This window comes from Rhineura floridana, chromosome 3 (assembly GCF_030035675.1).
Source record: "Rhineura floridana isolate rRhiFlo1 chromosome 3, rRhiFlo1.hap2, whole genome shotgun sequence".
NCBI lineage: Eukaryota > Metazoa > Chordata > Lepidosauria > Squamata > Rhineuridae > Rhineura > Rhineura floridana.
The window spans coordinates 7,298,775-7,317,668 of record NC_084482.1 but is presented as its reverse complement, the minus strand read 5'-3'; the positions used below and the strand labels follow the sequence as shown (position 1 = coordinate 7,317,668).

The 18,894-nt window shown below is 45.5% G+C and overlaps 1 protein-coding gene across 18 annotated transcripts in view; it reads left to right on the top strand.

Annotated features, from left to right (window-relative positions):
• The window catches only part of ATP2B3 (ATPase plasma membrane Ca2+ transporting 3), a 100,790-nt gene that overhangs the window by 19,818 nt on the left and 62,078 nt on the right, over positions 1-18,894 (top strand). For 5 of the 18 annotated variants that reach the window (XM_061614236.1, XM_061614237.1, XM_061614234.1 and 2 more), the window contains 4 exons: positions 2,545-2,802; positions 3,442-3,567; positions 9,468-9,598; positions 16,966-16,980. The exons of 1 other annotated variant lie outside the window; for it this stretch is intronic. In XM_061614236.1, coding sequence (XP_061470220.1) covers positions 2,545-2,802; positions 3,442-3,567; positions 9,468-9,598; positions 16,966-16,980 — 530 coding nt within the window. Of the gene's footprint in view, positions 1-2,544; positions 2,803-3,441; positions 3,568-9,467; positions 9,599-11,187; positions 11,203-16,965; positions 16,981-17,981; positions 18,000-18,894 lie in introns of all 18 variants that reach the window. 12 more of the 18 variants (XM_061614229.1, XM_061614226.1, XM_061614224.1 and 9 more) reach the window with 6 other exon arrangements.

Sequence of the window (18,894 nt, the reverse complement as noted above, 5' to 3'; positions counted from 1 at the left end):
CACTCTCTTCATTCCCAATTTCGCCACCCTCCAACAAGGTCTATACTATATTCTGAACCCATCTAATGCCCTCTCTGCTAGTTTTCATTATTTCAAGATGGGCAAGGATAAAGAGTGCACATGATCAGACTGCATTGCTACAAGCCCATAAGTTACAAAGAGAGGGAGGTCCATAGCTCCAGGATTGAGGGGGCCCTTGATCAGGTGCCCTCTGATGGCATGCCTATCAGTGAAATCCCCTGGCCAGTTTACCCTAGCTGTAGTATTAGCAGAAGCACTACAGGAATGGGGTTCCCTGACAAAGCTTTACTCCAGAGTATTGTGGGAAATTAAAATGACAATTCCTCTAGACCCCCACCAGGGCCCACCCTTTAAATTTCTCACAGTGCCATGGAGTGAAGCTGCGTTAGGCCATTGTAGGAAATGAAAATGGCAGTCTGGTACCGGGGAAAATATTGTTTAAGGAGTGGCCCAGGACAGGTGTCAGCAGGTACACTGCAGAGTACTACAGGCCTGACAGCTACCTAAGGATCGGGAAATCGAAGAAATTTGATCCAGTACGCATTTAAAGGAGAAACTACTTAATTTGCACTTTCTGAAACAATATGCAAAGCAAAACACAACTATGCTTCAAAATTTGCACTTCTCTGAATTCTGCAATGCAGTATTCCAGCCAAGTCATGTGTACAAAAATGCATATATTAGGGTAAAATGTGCATACAAATGTGTATATTTGTGAAAATAGCATACAAGGATGTGCTATATTAGGGGAAATTGCTTTGTAAGAATATGTACCTTAGGAGAAATTTGTACTAAAAGTTTTATGAGGACTTTTTTAAAAATCGCAATGCAGAAATGTGAATTTGAGATTGGAAAAATGAGAAATTGAGAAAAACAAAAACTGACAGATTTGCCCATCCCCACCTGAAGATGTCAGATGCTGATGCTGGACCTGCATATGACACATTTACTCTTGAGGTGAGCTCTTCCTTCCCAGGTGGCGATGACACAGATGATGATTGGTATTGTCCTACCAAGTGGTAAGGAGATTTTTACCACCAAGAAGGTGCATGTATGTGATAAAAAAGTCATCTCTAACCAGCCTGTGTCCCAGGCTAGTATCTAATTCCAAGCCCTGGTAAATCCTATGTCCTCCATGGTTGGAGAGGCAGCAGGCACCTAGAGCGTGCTGTTCCTTTGGGGGGGGGCAAGTGGACAGCCCAGTACACACACACAGAGAGAACAGAGCTGGTTCCCTCAGCAACCAGTTGCCTGGGTATTAGAGCTACAGAACATTCAGTGGCACAGGATTGACTCTCCAAAATCACCTGATTCACAGGACTCAAGAGGCTGTGTCTGTGGTGTTAGTATGCTGGAGCAGGGAATCAGTGCCTGCCCCATCAGGAATCCTGATCCAAGACCCATTCAGACTGCATCTGGCTTCACAACTCTTGAGCTCAAAACTAAGATCCATCTTGAGACAGAAGATCAGTCTGCCTTCTTGGAATGTCCATTGAATTAACCATTATTTCTGCAAGCCAGCCTACTCAAATTTACCAAGTCCTCCATCACTTCCCTCTGACTGATTTATTTGTCTATACTGCTGATTCATTCATTCCTTTCGCTTTCCTATGTAGTGCTTCCTAACGCACAGAGCCCTATCTCTTTCATCTGCATAACAACCTCTGAGGGAGAGGATTGCTATTCCCACTTTACACCAGACACATCCCCTCCCTTGTGAGTCCATTTCTGAACCAGGCTTTACTGTCCATTTACTCGTCCACAGCTGAGCCTTCCACATTTCAAAAACACACCTATCCAACAATATACTCAGGGCAGGCTAGGGAAATTATTCAGAGCTATGCAGAATTGAACCAGCTGGTAGGTGATATGACGAGCAAATTCACAAAGATAATCCACTGTTTATATGTATAGAACATACTTGAAAGTTGTGCGACATTCAGGACATATCAACACTAGAAAATTAAATTGTCTCACTCTCAGGAAACCCTTGGAACTGAAGTTCTGAAAGAAAGGCTAGGCAATAGTGCATTTAGGTAATTTTAGACTCTGTACTTGATCTTACTGTCCACCCTCCCACCCATGCGTTAGATGGTAATGTGCAGGGCTGGCACAAGGTTTTTTGGGCTTTGGGGCAACAGAGTATAATTGGGTTCCTTTGGGCACTGCCCCTTCAGCACTTCTTCTTGCAATATTTTATAAAGCCTTGATTTGCTCATTCACTCTGTTGAGGAGGGCCCTAGACTTCTGCCTTCAAGTCCTGCCCTGGTAGCAACCAGTGAGGTTAGAAGCTTAGTCGAAGAACTTAAGTCAGGTAGTGGAACCCCTGGTCTTCCATATGTTGTTGGAGTCCAGTTCCCATCATCTCCACCCAGCATGGCCAATCACCAAGAAAGATGAGAGTTGTCATCCAGTCACATCTGGAGGGCCCCTGATTTCCCATCTGTGACTGAGGGATGATATGGACACAATTATAGGGCCCCCTCCCTCCCCAACACTTTCTTTTTGTTCCCTATTTCCCAGCCTGCGGGAATGTGTCAGCTGGTGCAGAGGATGAGGGTGAGGCAGAAGCTGGCTGGATTGAGGGTGCTGCCATCTTGCTCTCGGTGATCTGTGTGGTGTTGGTCACAGCCTTCAATGACTGGAGCAAGGAGAAGCAGTTCCGAGGTCTGCAGAGCCGCATAGAGCAGGAGCAGAAGTTTACCGTCATCCGCAATGGGCAACAGGTCCAGATCCCTGTGGCTGAACTGGTTGTGGGGGACATTGCCCAAATTAAATATGGTAAGGGACAAGGAAGGGGCTGGGTGATCGGCTGGGTGATCGGCTGGGCTGGATTTATTACTCTGAGCCTATCAAAGGCATGACTGTTAGGGGAAATGCCTGGGTAAGATCAAGAAAAACCTTTGAGATTTGATCTGTGACAACCCTGAGACCTATCATCTGCTGAGGAATCCTTGAGATCTTTGCTGGATTAATAGTGTCTATGGTGTCAGATGGGGCTGATTCTCTATGTGAGATTCTCTTGAAGATGTGGTGTATGGATGCACAGTCATAGAGCTTGCAATGGGGCATATGAGGTGGAGGCAACCATGTAATTTAGTGAGTTTCCAGGGTTGGAGAACACTGGAGTGGTGGAACAAACACAGATAACACCCCCTCTACCAGATCATGCTTTCCATATATAGTATAATGATGGGGTAATTAAATGGGCAATGTTGGTAGCTCTAAAAATTGTGATGGGATGTAGGACAGAAAACTGTATTTGGAACCTTAACAGCACAATTCTATATGTGTCTCTTGAGATGTATGCCCCATTGAGTCCTGTGGGACTTATTCCTCCTTGCTGAGTGTATATAGTATTGTAGCCTAACTATAGTTGCACTATATGAGTCCATTGCTCTGACCTGCTTCTTTCCCCAGGTGACCTCCTTCCTGCTGATGGGGTGCTTATCCAGGGGAATGATCTCAAGATCGACGAGAGCTCCTTGACGGGGGAGTCAGATCATGTGCGCAAATCAGTGGACAAGGATCCCATGCTGCTGTCAGGTGAGGGACACAAAAAGAAAGGGCTGCAGCTCAGGAAAGCCTGAAAGACCATGTGTTGATTTGGTCCCTGGGCACTTGATCCTAGAGGACAATGGCTTCCAAATGTCCTAGCTTCAAGAAACCCTTTGCCACTGTGAAATGTCTGCGAGGAACCCATGTGGCCACTATAGAATCCCCTGTGCTTTGCAAAAGATGCTGGGGCTATACTTGGGATACACAGGCAGTTCACATGAAGTGTTGCCCCATATTGAACTGAGTAAACATTGAATTGAACTAAAGCACACTCACCAGTTCACCTGTAGCTGCTGTCACCATTACTGATCTTCTCTTTGAGACGTCCCTGATAAACTTCCAAGGAACCTAAGAGTTCCCTGGATCACAACTTGAAAGCCATTGTTCTAGGAGAGCCATTCCTAATGCTGCTATGACATCCATGGTGATGTTGGTGTACGCAGTCCAATGACAGTTCCAGCCTTACCAGGAAGCAACTTTGAGTGACTGGATCAGACACAGGACTGAGCCAAAACAGAGGGAGAGCATTTTTCACACCTCACTTTTCACCATGTGAAAAGCACTCCGCTTTCTAGCATTCTTTGCAGATGCACTCAAACAAGAGGCAAAGAATGCAGGAACAGGTGTAAGGAATAGGGGTATGTCCCCATTTCCTGGGTAACCAAGTCAGCTCTCTTACTGTCTGCCATCAGGTTCCAGCAGGGCAAAGCCAGATGTTGGCAGACTGTTGGCAGGAGATGGGCTGCACCTCACGAGGACTGGGAAGAATCTCTTGGGCAGAAGTAGGGCAAAACTCATCAAGAGGGCTTTAAACTAAAGCCTCTGGGGGATGGAGATGATAGCTTAAATACCGATCCAAAGACAGCGGGTTGTAAACGCAACGATTTGAAGGGTACAGGAGACACTGGGAGGGAGAAAGGGAGGCACGGCAAAGCTCACGGTATATTAACGGAGGAATCCAATCGGGACAAAAGAGACTTCTGCTGTCTATATACCAACGCGCGGAGCTTGGGAAACAAGCAAGGGGAGCTTGAAGTCTTAGTGCATCAAGGCAAATATGACTTCATAGGGATAACAGAAACTTGGTGGGATGACTCCCATGATTGGAATATAGCCATTCAAGGATATAAACTCTACAGAAAGAATAGAAGCAACAGAAAAGGAGGGAGAGTAGCATTATACGTCAAAGACAAATACACCTCTATGGAAATCCAAGAGAGCGAACAAAGGGGTCCGGTAGAGCGTTCCGCTCTTTAAAAAGGGTAAAAAAGAAGATCCGGGGAATTACAGGTCGGTCAGTCTGACTTCAATACCGGGAAAGATATTAGAACGGATAATAAAAGAGTCCATTGGCAACTATCTAGATGACAATGTTGTGATTAGAAGGAGCCAGCATGGGTTTGTCAAGAAAAAATCCTGTCAAACTAATCTCATCTCTTTTTTTCATCGGGTCACTAGCTTAGTAGATAGTGGAAATGCTGTAGATGTCATCTATCTAGATTTCAGCAAAGTGTTTGACAAAGTCCCCCACGACCTTTTGATTAGCAAACTAGTCAAATGCGGACTACATGGAAATACTGTCAGGTGGATTCACAACTGGTTGGAAAACCGTACTCAAAGAGTGGTCATCGGTGGCTCTGCTTCCGACTGGAAGGAGGTCTCAAGTGGAGTGCCACAGGGTTCTGTCCTGGGGCCGATACTCTTCAACATTTTTATCAATGACTTAGACGATGGGGTGGAGGGAAGCCTTATGAAGTTTGCGGATGATACGAAACTGGGAGGGATAGCTAACACAATGGAAGACAGGAATAAAATCCAAAGGGACCTGGATAGACTAGAAAATTGGGCTGAAATTAATAAAATGACATTCAATAAAGACAAATGCAGGATTCTTCATTTAGGCCACAAAAACAAAATGCACGGGTACAGGATGGGAAATACCCGGCTTAGCAGTAGTGCGTGTGAGAAGGACCTTGGAATTGTAGTGGATCGCAAGTTGAACATGACCCAGCAGTGTGATGCTGCGGCAAAAAAGGCAAACACGGTTTTGGGCTGCATAAACAGAGCTATAGTTTCCAGGTCGAGGGAAGTAATAGTCCCACTATATTCTGCATTGGTCAGGCCTCATCTGGAATACTGCGTTCAGTTCTCGGCGCCTCAAGAAAGATATAGACAAGTTAGAGCGGGTTCAGAAGAGGGCGACGAGGATGATAGCCGGTATGGAGAACAAGTCTTATGAGGAAAGGTTGAAGGAACTTGGCATGTTCAGTCTGGTGAAGAGAAGGCTGAGAGGTGACATGATTGCACTCTTTAAGTACCTGAAGGGCTGTCACATAGAGGAGGGTACAGATTTGTTCTCTGCTGCCCCAGAGGGTAGGACTAGGTCTAATGGTTTTAAGTTGCAGGAGCGTAGATTCAGATTGGACATTAGAAGGAACTTCTTGACAGTAAGGGCGGTTCGGCAATGGAACCGACTGCCTAGGGAGGTGGTGGGATCCCCTTCGCTGGATGTCTTCAAGCAGAGGCTGGACAGCTATCTGCGGGAGATGCTCTAGCTGTGGATTTCCTGCTGTGAGCAGGGGGTTGGACTCGATGGCCTACAAGGCCCCTTCCAACTCTATGATTCTATGATTCTATGAACTCATTCACAATAAGCGTGACAGCCAAACATCAACAGAAACAAGTTCTCACTTCTAGTGAACCATAACAGTGCACAGATCTGGTGGGCCATAGGCCCTGGGGCAGGGCTGGGGAACCTGCAGCCCCCAGACATTGTTGGACTCCAACTTCCATCAGCTCCAGCCAAAATGGCCAATGGTCAGAGATGATGGGAGTTGTAATCAAACAACATCCGAAGGGCCACAAGTTCTCCGCCCTCTAGGTCTCACCTGTGCCACTGTGCCATAACCAAGCCACCCCAAATTTAGAAAGTGTGAACATTGCTTGCAAAAATGAAATTTTTAAAGGGAGATACTGGATGAGCTCAAACATGCCTGAGATGCACATCCTCTGATCCAGAAGTCTGCCCCCAAAACCTCAGTTTTGTGAAGGCAGGCATTTATTACTTACTTGGGGAGAAATTTGATTCAGTTCACATTTCAAGTGGAATATATCAAATATGCACTTTCTAAAACAATATAAGAACTGAAACACAACTATCCTTCGGGATTCACACTTGTCCAAACCCATGTTTACAAAAATGCATCTGTTTGCATACAAATGAATATATTAGTGAAAATAACATACAAAAATGAATTATATTAGGTGGAATTGCTTGCAAAAATGTGTACATGAGTCAAAACTGCATGCAAAAATGTGTTTATCAGGAGAAATTCACAATAAAATGCTGAACAATTTTCATGAGGAATTGTTTAAAACAATCCGCAAATTGCTGCAGAAATGTGGGGAACTGAATTTAAGATTGGAAAAATGAAAACCCGAAAGAACTGAAATAGACAGATCCTTTTGTCGAGCTAACTAGAGGAAAAGTCCAAGGGTTGAGTTCCAAAAAATAAGGATGGATTCCCAGGGTGATTGATTGACTGATTATTTTCTACATTTATATAGCTAACCCATAACATAAGTTCTCTGGATGATGCACAGAACAAACACAATTAAAATAGCTGTAGATACACTTTATTATGGTGATGAAACTCAGTGAGTTTCAAGTGATGCCCTTTTGCAGAAGAATTTCTTTGTGCACTACAAAAGAAGGTACATTGTCCTGATTTATGTATCTACTTGAAGGCAAGGCATTCTGTGTATTCTCAGAGGCAGTCTCTCTAATATTTATTATTATTTTTCATGTTCTGGGGCTGGAGTCCTGGCATTAAATACAGCTTCTGGGGTTGAGCTTGGAAATGAATCTAAGTACTCACCTCACCTACACATACTAAACATGGGCTACCAACCTTTGGGGGCCTGTAGGTGCATTTGCAAACTGGAGAAACTGTTGTGGAAACCACTCACATATGGCAACCAAGCCCACATCGCAACCTATTTCAAGCCTAATTTCAGTGAGAAAGGGGACCTTGTGGGGACTAGAGAAGGCTCTGTGGGCAAATCAGGGCCCATGGGAGTCATGTTGGCAATCCCTGTTCTACATCATAATCCCAAGTGCAACACTGTGCAATATATTATTTGTATTAGTTGTTAGATTCATTACCCACCCTTCAACATAAAGTCCTAGGGCGGGTCACAGCCATTTTAAAAATACAATATTAAGATCAGTTAGAACAGTTTACATTCATAATTGTAGAATGGGTCCTAAAACTTATATCTCAGGTGTCAAAGTCCAGGGTAAAGAGGAGTGAAAGCTATACAACGAAGGTGCCATGCACATTTCTGTGGGGAGTGAATTCCTGGGCATTATGTCCTGTGGGGAGAGAATGCCTTCTCCTGGGCTGTCATCCCTCAAACTTATGAGGGTGGTGGATCTTTGAAGAGGGCCACCTCTGCTGACCTTAACACCATTCAGTTTGCTGTCAGATGCCTAAAGCACCTTCGGAGCTGCTACTGGAGACTGAATGGTTCTAAGGAGATTCTGTGGAGACTGGGAGAGAGATTGAGAAGATTCTGAGAACAGTTGAAGGCTGGAGAGAGAACAGAGAGACTAAAGAATAACAGAGAGGAATGGACTGAGAAGGAGCCATTCAGGGAAGGCCATGGAGGAGAGAGCAAAGTCTGCCTTCTTGCCTCACATAGCAACACTTAGTAAGCAGCAGCTCCGCTGCCTGGGCATGTGACAGAGCCTGAGGCCTACACCTGCATTCCAGGGCTGTATGGCCTGAGGCGGGCTGAGAGCAGGGCTGGAATTCTAATTGAAGATGATGGGAGGCCCCCACAGATGTTATGAGGCAACCAATATGTTACATCAAATTGTGACTTCTTGCAGACCACTACACAATGTTAAGCAACCAGGCCAAGAGGCAAGCCAATCAAACGACAGAAAAAAAAAACAGACAAAAGCAAAAACAAACAGACAAACAGGAATTTTGGAGTCTGCTGAAGACTATTTAATGGGGTGTGTGTATTTCATTAAAATAAAATTAAAAAATTAAATAAAAACTTATTTTCTAAATATTTCTATTGTTTTCTTCCAACCTAACACAAGGAAAAGGTTCAGTACTGAGACCCCAAGATAATAATAACTAGGTAGTCTGGGTCCACCATTTAAAATAAATAAATAGGTAGATTGGGCCTACCCTCTCCATAGTTTTTACTATTCAAATAAATTGTTCATTGATTCCCCTCCACACGCACTTCCTTTCAGGAAATATGGGGCTGGAGACACCACATGTTATTTTGGGGGCATGGCCTTCCTCCTCAATTACCTCACTAAGGTTGTACCCAAGTACCATAGTTCCCTCCACAACAAGGGGTTGCAGCTCAAGAAAGTGGGGCTACACAAGTGATCCTTTACATAGTCATTATTTTAAAACTTTCTACCTTTGGGTAACCTTTAGTACATCAGTTTGCCTGCCAAGAAACTTGTGCATACTAGAAAGGATCTTGGAGAGTGTTCTAGGGGGCACAGGTGGGGCTGTTGTACAGGTTTTTGGGGCTTCACCGATGCCCCACATGAACACAATGTACCTAAAAATCACCCAACACTTTCCTATGGTTGCCGGTCACTGAGGAAGACTGGTAGTAGTGAGCAAATTGTTTTTGAGGGAAGTTGTCTGCCATTACTGGTCTTCTCATCAAGAAACTCACATTAAGCTTCCAAGGAACCACAGTGTTCCCCAAGGCACCATTTGATAGCCACTGATCTACATGATCTTGTAATGAATCCAAGGGATCTGACCCTTCTGCTTCTGCTTGGTTTCCAACTTGTAGGAATGACACTTCCCTCTGATGTCCTACTGACTCTCCCTTTGGTTTCCTAGGCACCCATGTCATGGAAGGATCTGGGCGAATGGTTATCACAGCTGTCGGGGTCAACTCACAGACTGGGATTATCTTCACTTTGCTGGGTGCTGGTGGAGAAGAGGAGGAAAAGAAAGATAAGAAAGGTAAGGTCTTCCCTCTGGCCTAGGTAAGCCTTTCCTTAGTCTACATTAGTAGCCTTTGTTATGCATTTCAAGTCTTCATGCTCAGGTCAACCATTTTGTTTGACAATGCAAGGGCAACATAATCAGTCTCTGTCGGGTCCATCTCTCAGCAATGTTTTCAGAATTGGCCAGCTTTTGTCCACAATGTCTCTGCATGACTGTATTAAGTCAACACACATAATCATGGTTACAACACTGCTAGATATTGCCTTTGAGGTCATTAAATTCATTCAGGTTCCGTCTTGTACAGCATCACCCTGAAGTCCTTGGTTAAACAAGTAGAGCTATGCCTTCAGCCTATTGATATTCTTTATCTCACACCCTACTACAGTACTGGCCAGATTCTTCCCTGAACCCTCTTTTTACCTTACAGTATTTTTTTTATACTGTACTCATATCTCAGTGTCATTGGTAAGAGCTCAACAGCACTGGATACCAAATAAGCATTTGGTGGGCTATATATGTTTATCCTGCATTCCATTTGTTAGAGTGTGAATAGCTATTTAGGGGGTTTCTCACAGTGTGTCAAAAACAGTGGTGGAGAGCAGACTCAAACATGACATTCTGGGGACTGAAACAGAACCTCTGATGGGCTCAGAAAAACCTCCTAGACCTGCTTGCTTTACTGGCTCTTTTCCTCACTCAGTCATCTTCCCTGTATGGATTGGCTGCTGCCTCTTTCAGTCCCTCTCCTTTCCAGTCTCCGTCTCCATCCGTAAAGTCCATCATTCACAGCTGTGCAGGTTACTGACCTTGCTCATCTTTCCTGATTTTGCCCATCATGCTTTACTTCTTGGCAGTGTGAGCTTCTCTTCAGTTTACCCAGTTTCACCAGTTACCTATCACACTTAGGGATGGAGGAGAAATTGGATCCCATTCACATTTAAAAGTAAACCTACCTAATCTGCAGTTTCTGAAACAATATACAAACTGAAACACAGCCATCTGTTGAAATTTGCACTCTGAATTTTGCAATGCAGTTCTCCAGCCAAGTAACGTGTATAAAAATGCATATATTAGTGAAAATAACATGCAAAAATGCATTATATTAGGAAAAATTGCTTAGCAGAACTGTTTATGCTCGACAAAAATGTGTATATTAGAAGAAATTCACGCTTAAATACTGCTGAATTTTCATGAGGACTACTTTTTTAAAAAAAAAATTGCAAACCTATGTGGAAATGTGCAGAACTGAACTTAAGATTGGAAAAATAAGAAACTGAGAGAAAACAAAACTGACAGATTTGCCCATTCCTATTCACACTTGCTTAACTCCGGTCTGCCTCTCAACTTACCATCATCCCTATTGTCCTCTTGATCCAGAAGCCTTGATTGCATTTGGAAGTTTGCAGGTCATCTCTCCTCATTGGAGGTACAACAATTGTACCCAACTACCCTTGGGCACATGACACAAGTGCCCTTTGGATGTTGTTGCAGCTGCAAGGGAACTGCTTATGAATAATGAATAAGCAGCTCCCCATGAAGCTGCAAGATCATTTAAATAACCCAAAGATGTGTGCAGGGGCCAATCACAAGGATCTCTCCCACAGAATAGGAAGGGGGTGTGCCAGTTCCATGGGGAAAACCCATGTGATTGTGTCATGTAAATGTTCTTTGAATTGCACATGGATAAGTGATTCCCACACAGCTGGGAGAACATCTAAAGGGCATCACCGTGTAATTTCATTTGACTTGGTACTCTTGGCTCGACATTGTTGATTCAGCTTGCTGAATTATGGCTTATCATTTTTGGAGTATGACTCAGAAAAGAGACTGGTCATGACTCAAAGCCTTTGGCATTTGTCTCTTTACTGTTGGGTCTTCCATACAAGAAGGGTTCAAGTCATTATCTACCGCAAACCCACATAACTGTAGAAAAACTATAGCAACTCCACTCACTCACTCCCTGCACCTAAAGGAGCCAGTTTTCAAGGAAGATAACTATAGGACAAAATATTTTAACTCATACAGATTTCTTCTTTCTATTGCTTCCAAACAACCACCAACTTAATTCAATACTTGCTCAAGACAGTTTTGTCCAAAAAATATCTTAATCCACAGCATCTACTGCCCCACCCCTAACTGATTCCTGATTAATGGATACTAATAAATACCTCTGCTAAAGGAATTGTGGTCAAGGGGCATTGGCCTAAATTTGTCACAGCCAATGGACATTGAACCAATCATTAACTGATTCACTGCCAGTGACAGTTGTTGCACGCTATCCTTTATTGACAAGAATCTGTCTGTCAGTATGACTCATTGCCAACATATCAACCAAAAGCCAAAGTGTCAACCAATCTATGTCAACAAAAAGCCACCAATAAATTCACCCAGTCAGAACTGTTGCTTTGCCCTTGATCAACTGTGAATTGATGCCACCTATAATTGACTCCAAATAGCTCCATTATATATAGTGCCCAGATTCTAGGGCATGGTCTGCAAACACACGGTATAGTAACTTTGCTACAACTAAACAGGTTTGAATCCAGTCAGCACTTGGATGGAAGACTGCTTGTGAGTCCTTTTTACAGCTTGAGCTCCATGGATGAAAGATGGGAGATATACTCAATAAATACATTTTTAAGATGAACCGATGGAAGGAAACTGGCATTGGCCTGAAACATCTGTAGCTGGCCTACTGAAGGATGCCATCAGTGATTGCTGTTGTGTGTCAGTTACAGTCAATTTGAATATGTATGCCCCCTTCCTGGGCATTCAGGTTTCCAAGGTACCAGAGAGATGAGTAAGGCAGACTGAGACGCAGGTTTACTTAAAAGGAGAGTGCGTGTTTATTGAGCAACTTTCAACCCACAGGTGTGCCCAATACACAATGGGACAGGCTGCCAGGCTCTGCACGAACATGGATCAGACTGAACACTGAACCGGGCAGCCAAGAACCCTTTTATAGGAAACATATTTACAACACAGTCATAAGCAACTAATTACTACAAGGATTATGTCATAGCTTCCCCAGCATAGCCCTTCAATGATGGGGCTCTTTCCCAGGATCATACAGCATCACAATAGCTGATAAACAAAGCCTCTAATTGCCTAGCGAGGCAATAACTACTCCAAGGTCTACACTATCTGGTTAACAAAGCACCTTCCCAGCATCCCACAGCACTCTTGGCATAGCATCAGAGCTGTGCCTGTTAGGAACCCCAGATTAGACCCCAGATGGCTCTGAGGTATACATTGACCATTCCTTGACCCATCGAACTGCATGCTTAGATGCTGAATGCTAAACTAGAGAGAACTAAGGCTGAGCGGGGGAATACAAGCCCCCCTTATTTATTTATTTATTATTTATTTATTGCACTTGTATACCGCCCCATAGCCAAAGCTCTCTGGGCAGTTTACAGCAATCAAAAACATTAAAACAAATACACAATTTAAAAACATATATTTTTAAAACAATTTAAAACACAATTTTAAAATTCAAAACAATATGAAAACAATTTAAAACACATGCTAAAATGCCTGGGAGAAGAGGAAAGTCTTGACCTGGCACCGAAAAGATAACAGTGTTGGCGCCAGGCACACCTCATCAAAAATAACATTCCATAATTTGGGGGCCACCACTGAGAAGGCCCTCTCCCTTGTTGCCACCCTCCGAGCTTCCCTTGGAGTAGGCACCATGAGGAGAGCCTTTGACCTTGAACGTAGTATACAGGTGGGTTCGTATTGGGAGAGGTGTTCCATCAGGTATTGTGGTCCCAAGCCGTGTAAGGCTTTATAGGTCAAAACCAGCACCTTGAATCGAGCTCAGAAACATACAGGCAGCCAATGCAAGCAGGCCAGAATTTATATGTTCGGACCGTCTGGTCCCTGTTACCAATCTGGCCGCTGCATTTTGCACAAGCTGCAGTTTCCGAACCGTCTTCAAAGGCAGCCCCACGTAGAGTGCATTGCAGTAAACTAATCTGGAGGTTACCAGAGCATGGACAACTGAAGCCAAGTTATCCCTGTCCAGATAGGGATGTGGTTGGGCCACCAACCGAAGTTGGTAGAAGGCACTCTGTGCCACCGAGGCTACCTGAGCCTCAAGTGACAGAGATGGTTCTAGGAGAACCCCCAAGCTACGAACCTGCTCCTTCAGGGGGAATGCAACCCCATCCAGAACAGGTTGGACATCCACCATCTGGTCAGAAGAACCACCCACTAGCAGCATCTCAGTCTTGTCTGGATTGAGCCTCAGTTTATTAGCCCTCATCCAGTCCATTGTCGCAGCCAGGCACCGGTTCAGCACATTGACAGCCTCACCTGAAGAAGATGAAAAGGAGAAATAGAGCTGCGTGTCATCAGCATACTGATGGCAACGCACTCCAAAGCTCCGGATGACCGCACCCAATGGTTTCATGTAGATGTTGAACAGCATGGGGGACAGAACTGACCCCTGCGCAACCCTCTACTGTAGAGTCCAGGGTCCCAAGCAATGTTCCTCAAGCACCACCTTCTGGAGGCGACCTGCCAAGTAGGAGCGGAACCACCGCAATGCAGTACCTCCCACTCCCAACTCAGCTAGTCTCCCCAGAAGGATACCATGGTCGATGGTATCGAAAGCCGCTGAGAGATCAAGGAGAATCAACAGAGTCACACTCCTCCTGTCTCTCTCCCGACAAAGGTCATCATACAGGGCGACCAAGGCTGTTTCCATGCCAAAACCAGGCCTGAAACCCGACTGAAATGGATCCAGATAATCGGTTTCATCCAAGAGTGTCTGGAGCTGGCCTGCAACCACTTGTTCCAGGACCTTGTCCAGGAATGGAACATTTGCTACCTACAGGCAGCTATTCTGCTGGTATAGCTGCTGAGCTTGCCCACAGGCCAATACAGAATACAATTGCCAACTGGTTCACTCTTATGGCATAGGAACTCAGCCCATTGCTAAGTGACTCTGTGAAACCACAGTGGTGCAGTACCATCAGTTGTTGATGTCAGCACTGAAGAATATTAAATGCCACAGTGATAATGCACATTTAACTAGCACCAAATTTATTTATTTGTTTATTTTATTTATTTATTTATTTGTTAAGTTTTTATACTGCCCCACTAGCATAGCTCTCTGGGCGGTGTACAACAGAAAGTATATACAATAAAATCACATACATCGGTACAAAAACATATATATAAAAATCCACAAATCTAAAACCAATTTGAACATATTAAACTAAAATGCCTGAGCAAAGAGAAAGGTTTTAACTTGGCGCCGAAAAGATAGCAATGTCGGTGCCAAGCGCACCTCAACGGGAAGACTATTCCACAATTCAGGGGCCACCACTGAGAAGGCCCCGGTTCTTGTAACCATCCTCCGAGCCTCTCTATGAGTCGGAACTCGGAGGAGGGCCTTCGATGTTGAACGTAGTGTACGGGCAGGTTCATATCGGGAGAGGCGTTCCAGGAGGTATTGTGGTTTCGCGCCGTATAAGGCTTTATAGGTTAAAACCAACACTTTGAATCTGGCCCGGAAACATATAGGTAGCCAGTGCAAGTGGGCCAGAACAGGTGTTATATGTTCGGACCGCCTGGTCCTTGTTATCAGCCTGGCCGCCGTGTTTTGCACAAGCTGTAGTTTCCGAACCGTCTTCAAAGGCAGCCCTACGTAGAGCGCATTGCAGTAATCCAATCAAGAGGTTACCAGAGCATGGACAACTGAGGTGAGGTCCTCCCTGTCCAAAACCCAATTGAAATGGATCTAGATAATCGGTTTCATCCAATAGCGCCTGGAGCTGGGCAGCAAACACTCGTTCCAAGATCTTGCCCAGGAATGGGACATTCACTACTGGTCTGTAGCTATTAAGGTCTTCTGGGTCCAAGGAAGGTTTTTTCAGAAGTGGTCTCACTACTGCCTCTTTCAGACAGCTAGGGACCACTCCGTCTCGTAAAGAGGCGTTTATCACTTCCCTGGCCCAACCAGCTGTTCCATCCCTGCTAGTTTTTATTAGCCAGGAGGGGTAAGGATCTAGTGTAGTTGTTGCACGCACCTGTCCAAGTACCTTGTCCACGAGCTGAGCCAACTGAAACTTATCCAATAAAACATGACAAGACTGTGCTCCGGACACCTCATTAGGATCAACTGCTGTAAACTGGGAGTCCAAGTCCCGGCGGATGCATAAGATCTTATTCTGGAAGTGCCCAGCAAATTCATTACAGCGGGCTACCGATTGCACTATCATGTACTCAGGGCCAGAATGAAGTAGCCCTCGGACAACTCTAAAAAGCTCCGCTGGGCGGCAAAGAGATGACTTAATAGTGGCAGCAAAGTATTGTTTTTTCGCCACCCTCACCGCTCCTAAATACAGGTTAGTAGAGGCACTCACCAGTGCATAATTACATCCATCAGGAGCTCGCCTCCACCTCCGCTCAAGCCGCCTCCTATCCTGTTTCATCGCTCTCAGCTCCGGAGTGTACCATGGAGCTGTATGAGCTCTACACAGGAGAGGGCGCGCAGGAGCAATCGTGTCAACAGCCCGGGTCATCTCCGTATTCCACAGTTCAACCAGGGCTTCGACAGGAGCGCCAGTCTTATCAGCCGGAAACTCCCCCAGAGCCCTTTGAAAACCTTCAGGATTCATTAGTCTCCGGGGGCGGACCAATTTAATAGGTCCCCCACCCTTGCGGAGGGGAAAAGCCGCTGTAAGTCTGAACTTCAACAAGCGGTGATCTGTCCATGACAAAGGGAGAGATGTAAAACTCCCCACATCCAGATCACCATCCCCATGTCCAGTAGCAAAAATAAAATCTAGAGTATGTCCCGACACATGTGTTGGGCCAATAACATATTGGGACAGCCCCATGGTTGTCATGGAGGCCATGAAGTCCTGAGCCGCCCCAGATAAAGTAGCCTGGGCATGGATGTTGACATCCCCCAGTACCAATAGTCTGGGGGATCTCAGCAATACCTCCGAGACCACTTCCATCAGCTCAGTTAGGGAAGTCATTGGGCAGCAAGGTGGGCGGTACACCAACAATATTCCCAGTCTGTCCCTTTGACCCATCACAAGGTACAGACACTCCAGACCAGTTGCTACATGGACATGGTGCTTGATGAGAGAGATGGAACTCCGATAGACCACAGCAACCCCACCTCCCCGACCCTCAGATCTACCATGATGCTGAACCGAATAACCCGGTGGGCAGAGCTGGGAAAGACTAGCCCCTCCCTGCTCACCCACCCAGGTCTCAGTAATGCATGCCAGATCGGCTGCCTCATCCACAATCAAATCATGGACGAGGGAGATTTTATTGTGTACCGATCTGGCATTTAAAAGCAGCAGCTGGAGGTCCGAGAGTTGGCTGAGAGGACAACCAACAACCCTACGGATGTGAGAAGGACCGGAACAAGGCACAGCCACTACTTGTCTGGGCCGCATTCCCCTTACCTGGCACGTCCTTCTCACAGCGCCATACCTCCCTCTGCCCGTCACTACATTAATTGGGGCCCCCTCAAGTCCTCCCGTTTGTTGCAAAAGACTCTTCCCTAGACACATAATAAAACTTATATATACAGACTCACACACTCACTCACCATCAAACATAAGCACATATACACACCACACATTCATTCACACCAAACGCACCAAACACACGTGCCGCCAATGCTGTGGGCCAGGAAGGGCGTGTCGTGCTGCGCCCCGCCGTCGATGTCGCCGTCAATGTCGCTGCTTCGCACCCCACCGTCAATATCGTGGGCCAAGGAAGGTGCGTCGTACTGCACCGCCGATGTCACAGGCCAAAAGGGTGCGTTGCACCCCGCCGTCGATGCCACGGGCCGAGGAAGGCACATCGTACTGCGCCGCCGATGTCGTGGGCCGAAAGAGAATGTGCCGCGCCGCGCCACCGACACCACGGGCCGAGAAAAGGGCGCGCCGAACCGCGCCATATTGTATCGCCAATACCGCGGGACAAGGAGAGCCGAGGAGGGCGCGGCGCCGATGTCGTGGGCCAAAGAAAGTGTACCACACCGCGCCGCCGACACCACGGGCCGAGAGGGCGCGTCGCCAATGTCACAAGCCAAGGAAAGTACGGCACGACCTTCTCCCTCCCATCCTCCGGAGCCACCAGCGAAGGGCAGCCGCGCCGCAGCCTCTCTCCTCCGCCGACCAGACCCGCCACTCCCCCTCTCCAGCAGGACAAGAACGAGGCCGCCCAGGAGAAAAACAAGCCTCTCCGCCCGAAAAGGCAGAGGAAAACGCCACAGGAACACCCACGAACCGCCGCCGGAGGAAAAGGTAAAAAACTGGGGAGGGGAACCCCTGCAAATGACGCCGGGGGAGAGGGGAAGAGGACACTTGCTCACCCAAAGTTCCATGCAAGCCCAAGAGATGTTTTAAAAGATGTTAAAAGGATAAAAGGATAAAAGCAGCGGAGCTCCAAACAAACATCCTCCTACTCTGCCGCCATCTTCTAACCTGAATAATTTTATATTATTCATTTATATCTGGCCTTCCAAGATAAAATATTTCCAAGGTTAGAGTCAGATTATTCATTGTCGTTGAGTACTGACCATACACTGTAAATGAGTGATTGTCAACTGCTGATGACTCAGTGCCACTGTGAACTAATTGTAAAAAAATTTCAATCAATAGCATAACTAATTGGCATTGACTCAACACCTCAACTAGTCTTGTAGTCTTATTTCATTTGACATTTCTCCAGCTTCCTTCTGTTTTTCTTCATTGATTTTTACTCCATGCACATCCAGATACATTAAATGAAATTCAGTGATCAAGATTTCTGCCCTCTGTGTTCCATTATGGTTGAAGACCAAAGTAACATTTTAAGAGATGGCTTAATAACTTCTCCACACTGCTCTGTAAACAAACATACATTCCTTTCCCCCACCCCAGCTCCATCTCTTGGGCCAAGCTCTGGAAAAAAAACAGTTCTTCAAGTAAAGTAAAAATTAATCAATATATAATGGTCCCAGGTTATGGTCTGAAGGCAGGTAAGGTCAGCTCCAGGGTCAAGTCTGATGAGTGACTGGATGGGAGACTGCCTGGGAACCATATGTAAGCCACCTTGGGTTTCAAGAAAAGAAAGGCAGGTTATAAATGTAATAAATAATAATAAAAAGTTATTTGGAGTTTCGGAGTGGTTCAGTTTGAAAGAAAAGCATGTATTGGCTAATTGTCTATGATACGGGCGACATAATCAGCCATCCTAGAGCAATTTTTCAGCTATTTTTAAAATGTATCTGATTTGGTAGAGGGAGGGGGATAACGTGAAGCATAACTGTGTATATAAGTAAAATGTACAT